The sequence below is a fragment of the Medicago sativa genome, chromosome 7, assembly GCF_051527215.1.
Source record: "Medicago sativa cultivar Bolivia chromosome 7, Bolivia_mono, whole genome shotgun sequence".
Lineage (NCBI taxonomy): Eukaryota > Viridiplantae > Streptophyta > Magnoliopsida > Fabales > Fabaceae > Medicago > Medicago sativa.
The window spans coordinates 50384397-50402796 of NC_140755.1; the positions used below are offsets into that span (position 1 = coordinate 50384397).

At 35.5% G+C, this 18400-nt stretch overlaps 1 protein-coding gene across 1 annotated transcript; it reads right to left on the bottom strand.

The window, feature by feature from the left end:
* Positions 1–9301: 9301 nt before the first annotated feature.
* Positions 9302–17844, bottom strand: LOC146906494 (uncharacterized). The gene is made up of 5 exons (XM_085728854.1): positions 17813–17844; positions 16948–17093; positions 15423–15907; positions 14818–15344; positions 9302–9368 (listed from the first exon to the last, which is right to left on the bottom strand). The coding sequence occupies exons 1-5, from the start codon at positions 17842–17844 to the stop codon at positions 9302–9304; spliced, it is 1257 nt and encodes a 418-aa protein (XP_085584980.1).
* Between the last annotated feature and the right edge of the window lie 556 nt (positions 17845–18400).

Consider the following 18400-nt stretch of genomic DNA (forward strand, 5'->3'; position numbering starts at 1 on the left):
TCCCACTTCAAATTCCGGAGAAAAACGAGTTTTCAGAAAAATCAACGTTTGGACCGTTTTTCTAAAAGTTAGACGAATTTCACAAATTCAAGTCCAAACCAATTCAAACCATGTTCCAGTAGGATTAAAGGTATAAACAGAGGTTAATTAAGTCAAAAGAAACATTTTAGAAAGCCCGGATTGGTCCCCACGTGCACAAAACAAAGATTTAAAAATGGCAGAACTGGGAGCTGCACGCTTAAGCGTCCAACCTCCAGTAGCCTCTGGAAGTTGCTCGCTTGGAGCAAGCTTTCTGCACGCCGGTGAGCACGCTTAAGCGTCCTCTGCGTGCTTAAGCGTCCTACCTAGAATTTCAAAAATCCAGTTTTGGGTTCCAACCCATTTTCATCCCAAAATCCAATTTTCAATCCCCCAATTCACCAAAACAAGTTTCAGAAAGTGTTTATGGGTCAATATAGGTTCAATACACTTAAACAAACATGAATCAAGCATTAGAACCAACAATTCAACTCATTTCACCAAATTCATAAATTTTTTCTCAAAACACCAACACAACCACAAATCTCCTCACAAATCCATAAACAACAATTACAGTCACACCAATTTGATTCCAACAGTTCAACAATCATCAACAACAACTAATGAACACAAATTCATGCACAATTCAACACCACAAATTTATTTCTCATCAAATTTGCTCAAGAACACAAAGTACCCACAAATATGCATTTCAACATGTTAATTCACATACTAACATACAATTATCATATAAATCATGTTCTCAAACATAAAAACAACAATCATGCACGAATTTGCAACAATTAGATTCAATTCATCAATTTCACAAAAATGGGTAAGAAGAAAAAGTTATGAATTATGGTTGAATTCTAACCCTCTTACCTCTAGCATCAAGAATCTCTAACCCAAGCTTCAATTTAGCTCCTAGATGATGAATCTTTCTTCTAGCTCTAGCCTCCAACCCCTTTCTCTTGTTCTTCCTCTTCAAACCCTTATTTCTCTCTATCTCTATCTCTATCAATTGTAAATGTTGGTGAAAACCTATTTTCTCTACTAACAAGAGTATATATAGGTTCACCAAATGCGGCTTAACTCACAACACCTTAATGGGTCTAACCCATTTCTATTCTAACCCCAAAAATGTTACTTCTCACTTAACGGTAAAAAGTAATACTAACGATCACTTACCGGTAAATAAAATAAATTACTACAACTCCCTATCACTTAGTAAAATAACCACTCTCACTAAGCACTAAAAATAATCCTCGACAAAATTACAAAATTACCCCTACTCTCAAAATGACCAAAATGCCCCCAAGTCCAAAATGACTAAAATACCCTTCTAACACCGAATTCTACAATTCCCAACCAAAAATACACACAGAGGCAAATAATCACACACAAGCATATATAACACACATAAATAAATAATAAAATAAATCTAGCAAAAATCGGGTTGTTACAATTATGGCTGTAAAATAATGTTCTTTGCTGGAAATCTTAAAATGATTATCAAATGACCGTGAAAATGAAATGTGATGAAACAAGATACAAGGTTTTCTGAATAATTAGGTCCTAATTTGAGTCATGGTTGACTTTGTGAGATTTATTCAAGAACAAATATGATGCTTGTGGAATTTTATCTTGGGATGAATGATGGATAATGTTTCGTTATAAGTATTATGTCATCTCATGTGTCACCTGTGAGAATTACCTGATTTGGTGGGGCTCTTTTTGTCAGGTTGTTATCAATCATGGTTCATTCCAATGCCTTTTGAGCCTGTTGACCCATGATCACAACAAAAGTATTAAGCAAGAAGCTTGCAGAACTGTATCAAACATTATAGCTGGTAACAGAGAGTAGATACAGGTAAGCAAATAAATGATGTTAAATATCATGGTTAATAAAGTGCAGTGAACTTTACCTTTTATTTATGTACGATGCAGGCTGTTATTGAAGCTGGTCTGATTGCTCCCCTGGTCAATCTTCTTCAAAATGCCGAGTTTGACATTCAAAAGGAAGCTTGATGGGCACTCTCTAATGCTACATATGGCGGTACCCACGAGCAAATCAAGTATGTGAAGTCATTTTTAGGGGCTGTTTGTTACGGATTAAAATAAAAGTGATTTTGATATAAAATAATTTAGAGATTATATTTTAGAGATTTTATAAAAAATCAGAATCTATTTTGCATTTGTTTACCGTAATAAAAATAACTTTTTTTAAACAAATAATTTAGTTTGTATGGATACAAATATATAAATGGGATTTTTTGTTACAAAGTTAGTTCAATTTTTTAAATCATATTTTCTCTCTCTAAAAAAAATCTATTTTTTGAGAAGCTGTTCATAACAGCTTCTCATTTGTAGCTGTTTTTAAATTTTTTTTAGATTACTATTTTTTTTGAAAAAGATTTAACAATGGGATGCAACATTATTAAAAGTGATTATTTTCTTAAAAAAAGTTATTTTTTTCTTAAAAAAGCTATAACAAACGGGCTCTTAATTGTTATTTTCTTGCCCTACTTCATTCTGGCAACATTGAGAATTTACGTATTCACTTACCAAATGTTGTTGTTATTACAAGGTACTTGGTGAGCCAGGGTTGCATTAAGCCTCAGTGTGATTTACATGTTTGCCCTGATTCAAGAATTGTCGTTGTTTGTTTAGAAGGTCTTGAGAATTTTCTGAAGGTTGGAGAAGCGGAGAAAATTTTTGGTAACACATGAGATGTCAACTTGTATGCTCAGATGATAGATAATAACGAGGGATTGAAAAAGATTGAAAACTTGTGGAGTCACGACAACAGTGAAATTTTCGAGAAGGCTGTTAATATTCTCGGGACATATTGGTTGGAAGATGAGAGCAGTTGTTTATAACATACCTAATGAATACACATCCATAGGCTCTACTAGTGAGTTTATCTCTCTTTGGTTCGAAATCCGAACTTATGTCAGACAATCCCAAGTTCAAAAAATAAGACAAGTTGGGTTGTCTTTTCTTCAAAAATTTCTTAATTAGAATTTTTGTTCATAGGCTTGGGTACTCTATCCAACATAAATTTCAATTTACATTTAAAGAAATTGAGCATATCAAGCCAATAGTGGGGATTTTAATAGTGTAGAATATCAAAATTGAGCATATCAAAATAACTGGTACATCGGGATTTTAATACATAAAGCCAATAAATTGATTTGCATATTCTTTCCACAGTGTGCACCTGAGTTTCTCCCCTCTCTGCAAATAAATTAAATTATAAATCACATAAGTTTATCAATGTGGAACAAAAACATTAAATAAATTTTCTCAAGATCATCAAACTTCAAAGGCATATAATTGGCTGATGTAACGGCCATACTAAATTTATCTAAAATATTTAGCATGTGCGTTAAACTTAGTACTGGCTACATTAAAATTACAATAATATAAAAATTTCTGAACAATTTATAGAATTACTCGCCTTATTCCATTGAAAATAGTATCACTGACGTGTACAAAATATGCATATATAACATGTCATATACAAGTGCAAAATGAGTAATCATAAGCTGCTCAGCCTCTTCTAATCACTTCGTCGCGAACTGCCCTGCATGCGAACTACCTGTGGATCTGAAAAAAAATAAAAGGGATTGGGGTGAGACATGATGTCTCAGTGAGTTCCACCTATCCTAGGCTGTAGGCAATCTCAGGGAACCTAGGATCGCCATCTGTCTCTAAACTCAACACATTTTGGGTTTATACAATTTTGTCATGCATAACTGAGCGATCGGGGGATAACTAGGATCGCTATCTGAAATGCTGAGTCAGCTCTGATACTAATGCTGAAATCATACTCATAATTATATTCATAATGTCTGTCATATTATGTTAGAAATGTTAGCGTTGAACAAACAATATTATCTGAGTTGATTTTACGAATAAACCCAGGTGGAGTAACCCCGGAATTTATATATATATATATATATATATATTTCCAACTGGCGGGAACCCAACTGACGGGGATACCAAACTCCTCTGATTATTGTGGGGTCATCCTCACGGATAGTGTCCGTTCCAACTAGCGGGAACCTTTCGTATCCAATTGTCGGGATAGCGAAAGCCACGGCTTAAACATACTTTAATATTATAACCTGAACTGACTTCTTATAAATATGAATTAATCTCAACTCCACTACTAACGGGGAGTTAGAGAGTCATAACTTAACTTAATTGAATTTCTTATAACATGGATTACTCTCACCTCCTCTACTGACGGGGAGTTAGAGAGTCGGGACTTAACTGATTTCTTTAAAATTTATAACTTTCATATCTTACATTCAATATAGCATATTCTGGGTATAACTTATACTTTAACATACTTATTTTGAGTATGTCTCTGATTCTTTTATGATAACAATTAGTTTCGGCTAACTAAGCCGAAGTTCCATAACTAAAATTCCTTTATTCCAATGATTGGAAATCTTCCCATGATTTGTTATTCATATCCAAATTCATTCTAAATGGACCCATTATTTCAATATGCAACGATTCTTATGCTAGCGCCTAAGTTGAAGGATTGCATAACATTCTTTACTAGATGTTTATAAAAAATAAGTTTAACAAATTTAGCCGAACAATGGCCAATTCATATTCAACAAATATTCGATTCCAAGAGGTAAAAGAATTAAAATAAACTAGTGACTAATATATATCATAATCAAATGTCAATTTTTCCAAAGTTATATGAATATATATATACACACACATATATACACACATATACATTTATCGAATATTTGCCTTGATTCCATCCTCCAATATTAGAGCTAGTAAAACATGCACATTAACATAAAAGGGTTTTAGAAGAAATTGATATGAGTGTGTTAGCCAATATATTTTATTAGCTGTAATAAATGTGGTCAAAGTATAGTTGACCTAGATTTAAAGAAGATTCGAACGGAGTGTTGTGTTGAAAGCAAATATGGGTTCGAAGATGGTAGAAGACTTCGATAAGGCAGTTTTCGAAGGTGGTTATCAGCAGTTATTCTTTAAGTCAGTTTTTATTTTAAGTTTGTTTTCAAATAAGTAAAACTGTCGACTTGTGGCAGTTGTAGTTTGAATTTCAAAGAAGTGTAGTTATTTCTAGACTTAGTATAAATAGTAGTTTTTCATAGGAAAAACAGGTCACAATTCCGTCATACAAACTTACACTCAAAGTATCCGTATGGAAGCGAGAAACGAGTCACAAGTTGCAATGTATGAATCTGTGTACCAACCTTTGTTTAATCAATGCAATTTACCCTTTGTTCTTTAAGTGTTCTTGCACTTTACTTTATTAAGTTCGATTGAGTTCAAGTGGATTGAATTCGATTGTTTTTATCATATTTCTTATATTTTTGACATCAAAAACGCAGAATTTCTAACAACAAGAACAAACACAATATGTCCTAAGATTTACTGGTTGATCTTGCAAGTTACCATTTGTAAACCAGCGGTTGTTTACGAAAATCCAACGTAAACAAATTGGCACGCCCAGTGGGACCGTTTGTGTTTTTTGTTTATAGTTTTTGTTAGAATTTCTTTTAATTCTGGTTTGTTTTGTTGTGTATGCAATTAAGAAACAAGAAATTGCTTCTTAATATGACACGCGCTAACAACCAAAAGAAAACAAATCCAACATCTTCAAATGAAGATGTGGATCAAGTGACGGTTGAAGATGATGTTTCATCCCCAGGGAATGTTAGAACATCACAGGCTGTTCCAACCAGTAATACAGTCACTCAAACATCGTCTCAGGCCATGCCTTCGATGGCCACAGTAATTTCTCAAGCCATGCCTTCGATGGTTACCCAAACTTCCCATGATTATCCAAATACTTCTATTCAAGGAGTTTGGGATCATAGATCAATGCCATATGGTATGCCATCATCATTGATGCAAGGCTTACAAACTAGTGGTAATATGTTTTCAGAGAATTTAAATGTTTCATTACCACAACTTTTTGGTCCTGGGGTATCTACAACATATAGAAGTCCCCAACAAAATTTAACCAACGCTTCTATGGCTGCCATTAGGCAAACTATGGAAGAAACTAATCATGATATGGTTAATATGATGACCCAACAAATTGGTACTGTCATAAATCCTTTAATTCGAGACACCAACACTAGTTATCAACGGTTGTCTGATCAAATGGAAAGAATTGCCAATTTCTTTGGCGCTCCACCAATCCAAAATAACCCATTGCCTCAAAATCGAAATGTGAGGGCAATTGAAATAATTGCTGATGAACCAGTGGTTCGAAATCACGAAAATATTGTCCAACCACAAGTAGTACAACCACATATTCAGGCAGAACCTGAAAGACAACCCATTTTGGTTAACAGAAACCAAGATGCCGATCAAGTGGTTTTACAAGCCCGTCGGAACAATTTCGATGGTCAGAATAATATAGCAGGTATTGTCGAGGCTTTGTTAGCCCAAAATGGTTTTAATATGGGTTTACATAGACCAAATTTTGTGTCTCCTTTGTCTGAGTATGTTTTAGATGCTGAATTGCCTAGAAATTGGAAAATTCCAAAGTTTACCAAATTTGCTGGAGAAACTGATGAATCTACTGTCGAACACATTGCTAGGTTTCTCATGGAAGCAGGAAATATTGCAGAAAATGAAAATTTGAGAATGAAATATTTCCCAAGTTCTTTGACAAAAAATGCTTTTACTTGGTTTACAACTTTACCTCCTCATTCAATTTATAGTTGGAACCAATTAGAAAAAGCTTTTCATGAACAATTTTACATGGGTCAATCTAAGATTAGTTTGAAAGAATTGGCCAGTGTTCGACGTAAAAGTCATGAGTCAATCGATGATTATCTCAATAGGTTTCGTCTCCTTAAGGCTAGATGTTTTACTTCTGTTCCAGAATATGAATTAGTCGAAATGGCTGCTGGTGGCCTCGATTATTCTGTTCGAAAGAAATTAGATACCCAGTACTTAAGAGACATGGCCCAATTGGCAGACAGAGTTCGACAAGTTGAAAGACTTAAAGCTGAAAAAACTAGAACTCATAACAAATTTTCTAAAAAAGAAAAAATTGCCTATATAGAAACAGGAGATAGTGAACCCGAATTCGATTGGGGTTTAGATATCGTTGAAGACAATGATATAAACCTGGCAGAATTAAAAGATGGACCTCCATATGCTTGTAAAATGTTGAGGCCATCCAATGGAAAAAATCCTGAAGATCCCAAGAGTGACAAATATCCTTCTAAAACTTATACTTTTGATATTACTAAAAGTGAAGAAATTTTTGATCTATTAGTTAATGATGGCATAATATTGGTGCCACCTAATATGAAGTTACCTCCTTTGGAACAAAGGAAGAAAAGAGGATTTTGTAAATTCCATGGTTTTTTAGGTCATAACCTATCTCGATGTACTCGTTTCAGGGATTCTGTACAAAAAGCTCTTGATGAAGGGAGGCTAAAATTCGGAGAAAAACCAAAACAACAAGTGGATGGAGATCCTATGAAAAAGGCAAAGTCCATGTTTGCTGATGTGTCTACCAATGTGGTAGAATCCATGTTTGCTGGTATTTCTATCAATATGGTGGAAATTTCAGATAATATTGATGTAGAAATGGTTACTGAGGACCATCGAATTGAAGAGCCAGTGGTTACTGAAGATCAATTGGCCAAGGAAATGGAGAAAGCATATCCAAAGGCTGAAGAAGATTTGGTTGATTTTTTAAACCGATGTAAAATATCTAACACCCATGCTATGCTTTGTCCTCGATGCAGTGCAGTGTTCGATAAAGAAGCTGCGAAATCAGTTGAAGGATATCAACCTCAAACAAAACGTAAAGGAGGGTGGTTCGAGAACCGTTCTAAGCTTGGCTTTAACAAAAGAGGTGTTCCTTACAAGATGAAAACTTCAGAGAAGTATCAAGTGAAGAACCATAAGAAGACGTTCGTTCCTTCATCGAAGTCTCCTATTGATACTTGGGTTTTCTCTGGAGGCAAGAAAACTGGTCATTCTGCGCCTCCAGCACCACCAACAAAATGGGTAAAAAGAGCTGTCAAAGTTCCAGACCAACCAGAGAGTTCTAATCCTAACAAGTATGCTTACAAAAATAATTATAAAGGTAAGAATCCTATGACTAGAACTCAATGGCGCCGTTTTCAACGCCAGAAAAAGGAAGGAGTTTTAAAAGATGTCACTAATGGTGACAAAAGTAAGGGAAAACAACCAAATAGTTTTCGAAATGGTTAAAAAACCAGCTACTGAAAGAATTTTCCCTCCATTATCTTCTGCTTTAAACATCCCTAAAGGGGATGATGATATTCTAACTTCTACTTTTTCAGATTCTGAACCAAGTCTTGACATTATATGTGTGGTTTCTGTACTACCAATTGAATATGCACATGATGTATCTTCGAAGGCCAATCATGATGATGAATGTGATTTCACTGAGGAAATGGCTCGTCATAGGCCTCTATGTTATTATGTTATGAATAATGGCTGCATCGAAGATCAACATGCAGTGTTCGAGAAACCTGATGATAGCATGAAGCTTCATTTAAAGCCTTTGTTTATTCAAGCTAAATTAAATGGTGTTGGAATTAACAAAGTGTTGGTAGATGGTGGTGCTACTGTTAATCTCTTACCACAATCTTTTCTAAGGAAACTTGGTATTTCTGAATGTGATTTGAAACCACATAATGTAGTGCTCACTAATTATGAGGGATCTACTGGACAATCTCTTGGTGCTATCGAACTAGAATTGGTAGTAGGAAGCATAACCAGAGCAACTGTGTTTTTGGTAGTTCCTTCTAAAGCCAATTTCAATGCATTATTAGGAAGGGAATGGATCCATGCTGTAGGTGCAGTTCCTTCTACAATGCATCAAAGGATTGTGATTTGGAGGAAAGATGGTTTGGTAGAGAATATTGAGGCTGATCAGAGTTATTATTTTAAAGCTGAAGTTGATAATCAAGATATCAACAAAAAGAACTTTGACAAACAGCTTCAATTTATTGCACCATTTATGGAAAATGATGTATCAAGTTCTATGACTAAAGAAGAAAAATTCTTTGTAAAACTTGCACCAGAATGGGGTTTTCGTTGGAAAACTGCATTCGACGATGACTTAGTAGTGGTGAACAACGAAGATTGCCATGAGAAGATACCTGTAAAGGAAAAAGATTTGCTGAAGACAAGAAGTACTTCGTACAAGAGGGTCACTGATGACCAAGGATGTTCAGCAAATGGAATCTCACCAACTAGGTGGGATATCAATAAGTGATCAATGGTTGAGCCCAGCATATGGGAAAAGATTACGGCTTATGTAGCCGAGAAAAACTTCGATTTGGCTGAAACAGCCAAAGAAGAAGAGGTCTTCGATGCTTCAGTGGAAAATAATTCTGATGACATCATTGATGATAAAAAATTAGATTGTATTTATGATGATGAACCTTTGGGTTTTGAAGAAAATCCAATGGGATCTACAATAAAAATGAAGGCCCAAGATCCTCTTGAAGAAGTGGATATAGGAGATGGTTCTGTAAAAAGACCAACATACATAAGTTCAAAGATTCCTAAGAGCTTCAAAGATCGAATTGTGGTGCTTTTGAAAAATTACAGGGATTGCTTTGCTTGGGATTATCATGAAATGCCTGGTTTGAGTAGAAAGGTAGTAGAGTTGCAATTGCCAATCAGGACAGACAAGAAACCAGTGAAGCAAAATCCAAGAAGGTTTGCACCAGAGATTCTACCAAAAATAAAAGAAGAGATCGAAAGACTCCTCAAATGTGGCTTCATCAGACCTGCAAGGTATGTTGATTGGTTAGCTAATGTAGTTCCTGTTAAAAAGAAAAATGGTAGTATAAGAGTTTGTATTGATTTTAGAGATTTAAATCTCGCTACTCCCAAAGATGAATATCCTATGCCAGTAGCAGAAATGTTGGTAGATTCTGCAGCAGGTTTCGAATATTTGAGTATGCTTGATGGTTATTCAGGTTATAATCAAATATTTATTGCTGAAGAAGATGTTTCTAAAACAGCATTTCGATGCCCAGGGGCATTAGGATGTTATGAGTGGATAGTAATGCCATTTGGTCTTAAAAATGCTGGTGCTATATATCAAAGAGCAATGAATTCAATGTTTCATGATTTTATTGAAGATTTTATGCAAATTTACATTGATGATATTGTTGTGAAATCATCTTCTGAAAACGAACACTTAGAACATTTACGGTTATCATTCGAAAGGATGAGACAATATGGATTAAAAATGAATCCATTAAAATGTGCGTTTGGTGTTTGTGCAGGTGATTTTTTAGGATTTGTTGTCCATAAAAAGGGCATCGAAATCAATCAAAATAAGACTAAAGCTATAATGGAGGCTAAAGCACCCTCTACCAAAAAAGAGTTGCAGTCTTTATTAGGCAAAATAAATTTCCTCAGAAGATTTATCTCTAATCTCAGTGGCAGAGCGCAAGCATTCTCGTCATTACTTCGATTAAAGAAAGAGGAAACTTTTAGATGGGAGCCTGAACATCAAAAGGCATTTGAAGACATAAAGTCATATTTATCTAATCCTCCTATTCTTTCACCTTTGTTAAAAAACAAAAAGATGAAGTTATATATAGCATCATCTGAAAGAACTATAGGGAGTATGTTAGCACAAGAGGATGAAAATGGTATAGAAAGAGCCATTTATTATCTTAGTAGAGTTTTAAGTGATGTTGAAACAAGATATCATCCTAGTGAGAAACTATGTCTTTGTTTATATTTCTCATGTATGAAACTTAAACATTATATAAAGCCTTTTGATGTTTATGTTTATTCCCATTTCGATATTATTAAGCACATGTTATCTAAACCTATTCTGCTTAGTAGAGTTGGTAAATGGGCTTTGGCACTCACAGAATATTCTTTAACTTATCAATCTTTGAAAACTGTGAAAGGCCAAATAGTGGCTGATTTTATTGCTGATCATTCCATTGAAGAACCTGTGACTGGGGGCATCGAAACATTTCCATGGACATTGTATTTCGATGGGTCTAGTCATAAAAATGGTTCTGGAATAGGTATAGTTATTGTTTCACCAACAAATGAGGTAACCAAATATAAATTTCGAATTAGCCAATATTGTTCGAATAATGAGGCAGAATATGAAGCCTTAATAAATGGTTTAGAGATTTTGCTCGGACTGGGGGCAAAATGTTTAATTATTAGAGGTGATTCTGAATTAGTAATAAAGCAAATAACAAAAGAGTATAAATGCCTCAAAGAAACTTTGATAATGTATTACACTATAGTTAATGCATTACTTAAACATTTTGTTCAAATTGAAGTTCAACATGTTCCTAGAGCAGAAAATCAAGAAGCTAATGATTTAGCTCAATTGGCTTCTGGGTACAAACTTTCGAAGGAACAAGAGCAAGAGGTTATTGAAATTAAAACAAAGCGTAATTCGATAGACATTGTGCCTAACAAATTGTTAAGACCAAAACTTGGGGGCATGGAAGCATCTCAAGGATACCTTCAGAGTGCAAAATTTTCTGAAATTTTGGTCATTAACAATTTGGATGATGATGATTGGCGAAAACCCATAGTCAATTTTTTGGAAAATCCAGATGGCACAACTTGTAGAAAAGTCAAATATAGAGCCTTGAGTTATGTGATAATAGGCAATGAATTATTTAAAAAGACTCCAGAAGGAGTTTTACTTAAATGCCTTAGTGAAGCAGAAGCATATTTGGCTGTATCGAATACTCATAGTGGTGCTTGTGGTACACATCAAGCAGGCCATAAAATAAAATGGCTTTTGTTTCGACAAGGTGTTTATTGGCCAACCATGTTAAAAGATTGCATAAACTTTGCTAAAGGTTGTAAAGAATGTCAAGAACATGCTGGAATTCAAAAAGTACCAGCTAGTGAATTACATTCAATAGTAAAACCTTGGCCATTCAGAGGATGGGCTTTAGATGTAATTGGGGAAATTAAACCTAAGTCATCCAAAGGCTACAAATATATTTTGGTTGGAATAGATTATTTCACTAAATGGATAGAAGCTGTTCCACTAAAAGATGTTACTCAAGATGAAGTTATAAACTTCATTCAAAAATTTATTGTTTATAGATTTGGCATACCAGAAACTATTACTACAGATCAAGGATCTGTATTCACTGGTCGAAAGATGGTAAAATTTGCTGAAGAAATGGGATATAAATTGTTGACTTCAACACCATATTATGCTCAGGCAAATGGTCAGGTAGAAGCAGCAAATAAGAATTTGATTACTATAATCAAAAGAAAAGCTAGCCAAAAGAAAAAACCCAAAGAATGGCATGAGTTTCTTTATGAAGCTTTATGGGCAGTTCGAACTTCTCCTAAAGAATCTATAAATACTACTCCTTTTCGATTAACATATGGCCATGATGCTGTATTGCCAACAGAAATCTTACTTCAATCTACTCGAATTCAAAGACAAATCGAAATTCCAACAAATCAATATTTGGATATGATGTTGGATGAATTAGTAGATATTGATGAAGAAAGATTGATGGCTTTAGAAGTGCTTACAAAGCAAAAAGAAAGAATAGCAAAAGCCTATAACAAAAGAGTTAAATCGAAATTATTCCTGCAAGGAGACTTAGTTTGGAAAGTCATTTTGCCTATGGATAAAAAGGATCGATGTTTAGGAAAATGGTCTCCTAGTTGGGAAGGACCATGGAAAATTCTAAGAGTGTTTTCGAATAATGCGTATGAGATCGAGGAACTACAAGAAGATCAGAGAATTCTACGCATAAACGGTAAATATTTGAAAAAATATAAACCGATGTTACAAGAAATTAAAATTACACAAGAGTAATTTGATTCGAAATAAAACTTGGCATTAATTTAAAAATGCCAACTGATGGGCAGGTTACATCGAAATGCTTAAAACGGAAAAACCATTACAAAAGAAAACACAAAGTACTTAAAGACAAAAAAGCATTTAGAAATGGTTTTCACCATTCAGTTACAATCCCAAAGCGATCGAGAAACCAGCGAATTTCTGTATCGAGACGACACCTGAAGCAAGCATTGACCAGGTAGTAGTCATGATCTGGCCCAGGTAGAAGTGAATACCAGCCTCCAATTCTCCCATCTCCTGCACAGTTGTGGTAGTTGTTGCAAAAACGACGCCTAGTAAGCCAAATAGGCATGGGCCTATTCCACCAAGGACAGCGAAATCGATAACTCGAAGTTCCTCCCAAAATGTCGCTTCGAAATTCTGCCAATCGATATGTCCATGCAAGATCTTTGAAGTCTTCGAGGATGTTTTCTGGCATAGGCATGGAGAGCGCATTGATGAGAAGAAGGTAGTACCTTGCACTCAGAGAGCCAGTGGCATTGATAGCAGTAGTAAGGAGGCGTTTCATTTCTTCAACGTTTGGATTAGCATCCAACATGTGTTGAGTGCTTCGAAGAATACAGAACATGGCGTTGCCATGATCCCAGAGTCTAAGTTTAAAAGCAAACTTAGAATGAGCCACCATAGCATTGTTGTACCATTCATTGGGGTCGTAGAGGAAGTAGAGGACATCATTTCCAAAAGCCCTAGAAACTTCAGAATCCTCACTGATGCGCCAATGCCTGCTATTGGTATGGCGAAAGGCGAAAAGATCTTTCCTGCTTTGAGCAGCAATCTTTGCAGCAATCTTGACTAAAAGATCATCACTCAGATTATCAATGGTGGTCATGATGATTTAAGAAAGAAAAGCTTTGAGTAAGAAGGATTTTTTCAGACGAAGACGAAACAAAGAAAAAGAGTGATTTTTATAAAAGGGAAAATCATATTTATAATGGAGGGAAGTTGAAAGAAGTGGCTCAATCAAACGGTTCTTCTTGCTTTGAAGATGATGACACGTGGGAACGGTTATTCCGATGGCCAATGGTTACTTAACTTTGTAATCTGAGGGAAGTTTTAAAGGTTTTATTTTAAAAGGATTAATTTGTGTTAAAAGGTCATTTATTTGTTTTATTTCTTTTCAACTTCCTAGGCAAGTTTAACTTGTTGGGTTAAACAAAAAAGTTACTTTTTTGTTTCCTCATCATTAAAATGTCTTGGAAATTGTTCCAATCTTATTTGGATTTAAATAAAATTTAAATTCGATACAAGAAAATAAGAAAGGAATTTCGATGATTGAAAAGAAATTGTCGTTCGAAATAGAAAATGGTCCACAGATTGTTATAAAGACATTACAGACCAAGATATTCGATAAGGCTGAAATAAAATAAAAGTCTTAGAGAATAAAATAGAAACAGAACTAAATCTCAAATGATGAGATGAGTTTCTCAATTTGGCTTTTGTATTCAGCCAGTTGGGTATCGAGAGCATGGTTGTCATTTGCAAGTTGAGCAATGGTAGACTCTAGTTCCTTGGAGAGCTTGAATTTGTTAACAGCTTCATTGGCTTCTCGATTTCTGGCTTCATCCTTAGCCAAAATTTCAGCTTTCTGAGCTTCCAGTTCTTTAATCTTGGCATCGATGTCAACCACTTGCTGCTTCGCATTGTTTCTTTCTTGCTGAAGAGTTTTAAATTTCTCTTGGAAGGATGACAGTTCGATCACAATTTGATCATGATGCGCTTTCTTCTCTGCCATCTGAGCTTGACCAGTTTTCCTCTTCTGGAAATTTTGATTAGCACTCTCCAACATTGGTTCAAGATAATTAAACAGGTTTCGAAACTTCCAACCAGTTGGGAGAGCACCAAGTTTTTCAAATAAACTCTTGATTTCAGCAAGAGCTCCAGCATCCTTTTCAATCAACTCTAGCAAGTTGGCTTCGATGATCTTCTTTTGAAATTTTGCTAGCAGGTTGTTCTTTGAAGTCTCGGAGGGATTTCCCTTGGATGAATCAGAAGTTTGGCCAGTGCTAGTTGAGAAAAGAGTATTACTCTTAGCTATCAAGGCAAAGGCATTGAAAGGATCATCTTTGGCCAATCGATCGATTTCTTCCAGATCGATCATAGGGGCATCTTGTTGAGCAATCATCTCTGCATCACCAGGAGCATCTTGTTGAGTAGTTATGTTTGTATCTTCAGTAGCAAAGTTCGATACATTATCTCCAAGGGTGGGTGCAGAATGAGATTGGTCATTGTTGAGTGATTCATCATTTACCAAGTCATCAGTGGGTGTTTCTGCCTGTTGTTGTTGAGGAGGATCCACTTTAAGACCTTCTGGACTGCTAGCATCATCATGCTCATCCTCTTTGTCTTCAGCAATTGGTGAAGTGGTCTTCGAAGAAGGAAGAACTTGCCCATGTTGTGATGGATTAGTTTGTTCTTGTTCGATACCCTAAAAAGAATAAGATAGATGCTTAAAAAACAAGACATTTAGAGATATTTCGTATAAAATATGGTTTCGATAAAATACCTTCGAACCATTATCACCAACATGTGAATGAGCACTAGAATGAGAAGTCTTTCGACGACGTTTGAATGGTTTAGATGGTGAGATGGGGGGAGAACTTTCAGAAGCTTCCACTTCGACTTCCTTTTCTTGGACAAGTGATATTTGTTCTTGTTTTCTTTTTCTTCTTCCTTCAGTATGGACTTTGGGAAGTGTTACTTTGGAAGCTTCGATCTGTTCTTTAGTTATCTCCACCTCACTATCATCATCAGAGAGATCGACAGTTGCTTGTTCTTTCTTGCTCTTCGATCTAGAATGTCCTTTTGATGAAGTTGTTTTCACTTTGGGTTCCTTTGATTTAGGAGGTTCCTTCGATGCAGCCTCAGATTTCTTCGATTCAACTTCTTTAGTTTGGGAAGCTTTCTTTTTCTTCTTGTCAGACTTGCTTTTCGAAGTGTTCTGGGTGCTGGCATCATCGAGCTTTGCTTCTCCTGGAGTTAAAGGCAAAGCTGAAATATGTGATTATACAGATAAGTACTATTTCTTTTAACAATAGTATTAATGTGTTTTAGCGAAAGAAAAATCATACCCATGATACTGGGAGTTTCGATTCGAACTTGGGATAATTCATAGCCAAGTTCACCATTATATTGGTATAAATTGCATTTAGCATAGGTTACTAAATTATTTTGTGGGAATTTGAAATTATAAAGTAACCATTTTGGGTATGGTGGCCTGAAGGCCAAAGCAAGATTACAAGATGGAAGTCTTGCTAGTCTCATTTTCTTTTCTAAAACATAAAGATATTTATTGGGTGTTCCAGGGGGAAAAATTGTTTCTGAAATTTTCTCTCGAACTTTATCTCTCAGAGTTTGAGCAGCATAATATACTGTCCTCTTTGGATGTAAAGGGTCATATGTTGTTTGATAATATCTTTGAAATTGCTGAATTTCTTTAATGTGCGTACCTCTAGTCTTCTTGTTTTTGTTCTGCAAAGTGTGAAAAGTACTGGTCAGTTGAGGCAGCAATTCATCGGGATTCCCTCGATTGGATTGGCGTATGTAATAATTTCGCCACCATCGAAAGAATGCTTCAGAGCATGCAAATGATGTTGAGAAATATGTAGGCTCGAACACAGTTGTTCTCTTGGCTTGAATTATGGATTTCCACACAGGTTCGATCAGAGGAATTTTCCATTCACTTATACTTTTGAACAAGGAGCTGGGTTTTGATTGAACCATACCAAACTGTCTAGCTACATGGTTAGGTTGATAACCATATACTCCATAAGGGCTACCAGGTGTAAGTCTGCTAGATAGATAGGTAGGGGTCAAATAAGCTTCCCATATAGCATTGATTTCTGTTTTATTGGCTTTTTTCGAAGTAGTGGGAAAGTCCTCTTTGAACCAGTTAGGTCCATATTTCCTAGTGGTAAATGGTGCCATCATAGGGGTGAAAATGGGACAATCAAGCAGGGTTGTATAAGCATTTTCAAAAAGTTGTTGTGAAGACTTGTTCCCATCGGGGTGAAACATAGCTAAGCCTATACCTTCAGTGGTCTTGTCTGAGTATGCTGATGTGTAAGAGGAAGGTAGGATCGAAGCAAGTTTTGATCCAAAAATGGCTAAAAGCCATAGTTGAAACAACCATATGGGTCCTGATACAACTAAATTTCCACGAGTTTGGGGATAATCTCTAAGATTATTAGTTGTTTGGTTAAGGGTTTCATATAAAGAACCTAGAATCAGTTTGCTTAAACAGATATCTGTTCCTTCATGCAACTGACTAGCTAGACACATGAATTTCTTAGGGACTTGTACTGACCTCGAGCAAAAAACATGCATAGATAACCAGTAGGTCAAAAAAGCTACATGTTCATCTGCAGATACTTCAGCACATTCGGTATCATGGTTGTTAGCTATAAATAAACCATAGGCAGGGCTATCGAAATTTACTGAGTATTGAGAAGTGGTAACATCTGGATTAAAGGTGTATCCAGTTGGTTTTAAGCTAGTAAGGCCAGCCACATCTAAAAGGGTAGGAGTGAGCATTCCACATTTCAAGTGAAGGCTGTTGTTCGATGGGTTCCAAAAATGTAAAGCAGCAAATATCAATTCATTATGGTATTTTGGACCATATCGAGATATTTGGATGAGATCAAAAATCCCTTTCTCCTTCCAGAACTGTCCCTTTTGTTTTTGAACTTTGTCTAACCAAGCAATATATTCTGGATAAGTTTTTGGTTCAGTCCTAATTTTGGATTTTACAAAACTTAGGTCAAAAGGACCTTTTGTGAAAATTAAAGGAGGTTGAGTTTCAATGCATGGGAAAAGAGAATTAATCTCTGGAGTTTCAGGTTCTAGAGAAATGGGGCCTAAAAATGCATGTGGAGTATCAGTACAAGGGATGATTACCTGGGTTTTCCAGATAGCTTTTTCAGCTTCATTGATCTCTGGTTCGTTCATAAAAGCAGGAGCAGCACTGGCGATTTCTTTAGTAAAATCAATGGGTTCTTCGCGATTCACATGAGAAGTTCCTGCTGCGTTCGTCATTGTTTAAGTATTTTTGTGAGAATTTGATGAATAGTTCGTGTGTAAAGATAGGAGTTGCAGAAAATTTAAAGTTTTTTCTTCGAGAGAACTTTTGGCGGAGAAGAGGAACAGTGAAAGTGAAAATGAAATGGTGAAAAGTGAAAAGAGTAAAGGTGAGTTTGCTTTTATATGGACTTTTGATCATGACACATGTCAAGATCTTATTTTGACAGTTTTACCATTAAAGTGTTGTCTTTTCCAATGTTAGAGAACGTGGCCCACTAACTAAGATTGTGGGGTCAGTATTTAAAGGAAATTTGAATTAGTTTTGAATTAAATACTGACATCATTCATTTCGATGGAGAATGTTAGTTTTTTTTTTTTTCAAAAACGTCTTTTTCTTCTTCAATGAAATCGAAAATGGCGTTTCTGGGGGGCAATTTGTTAGCCAATATATTTTATTAGCTGTAA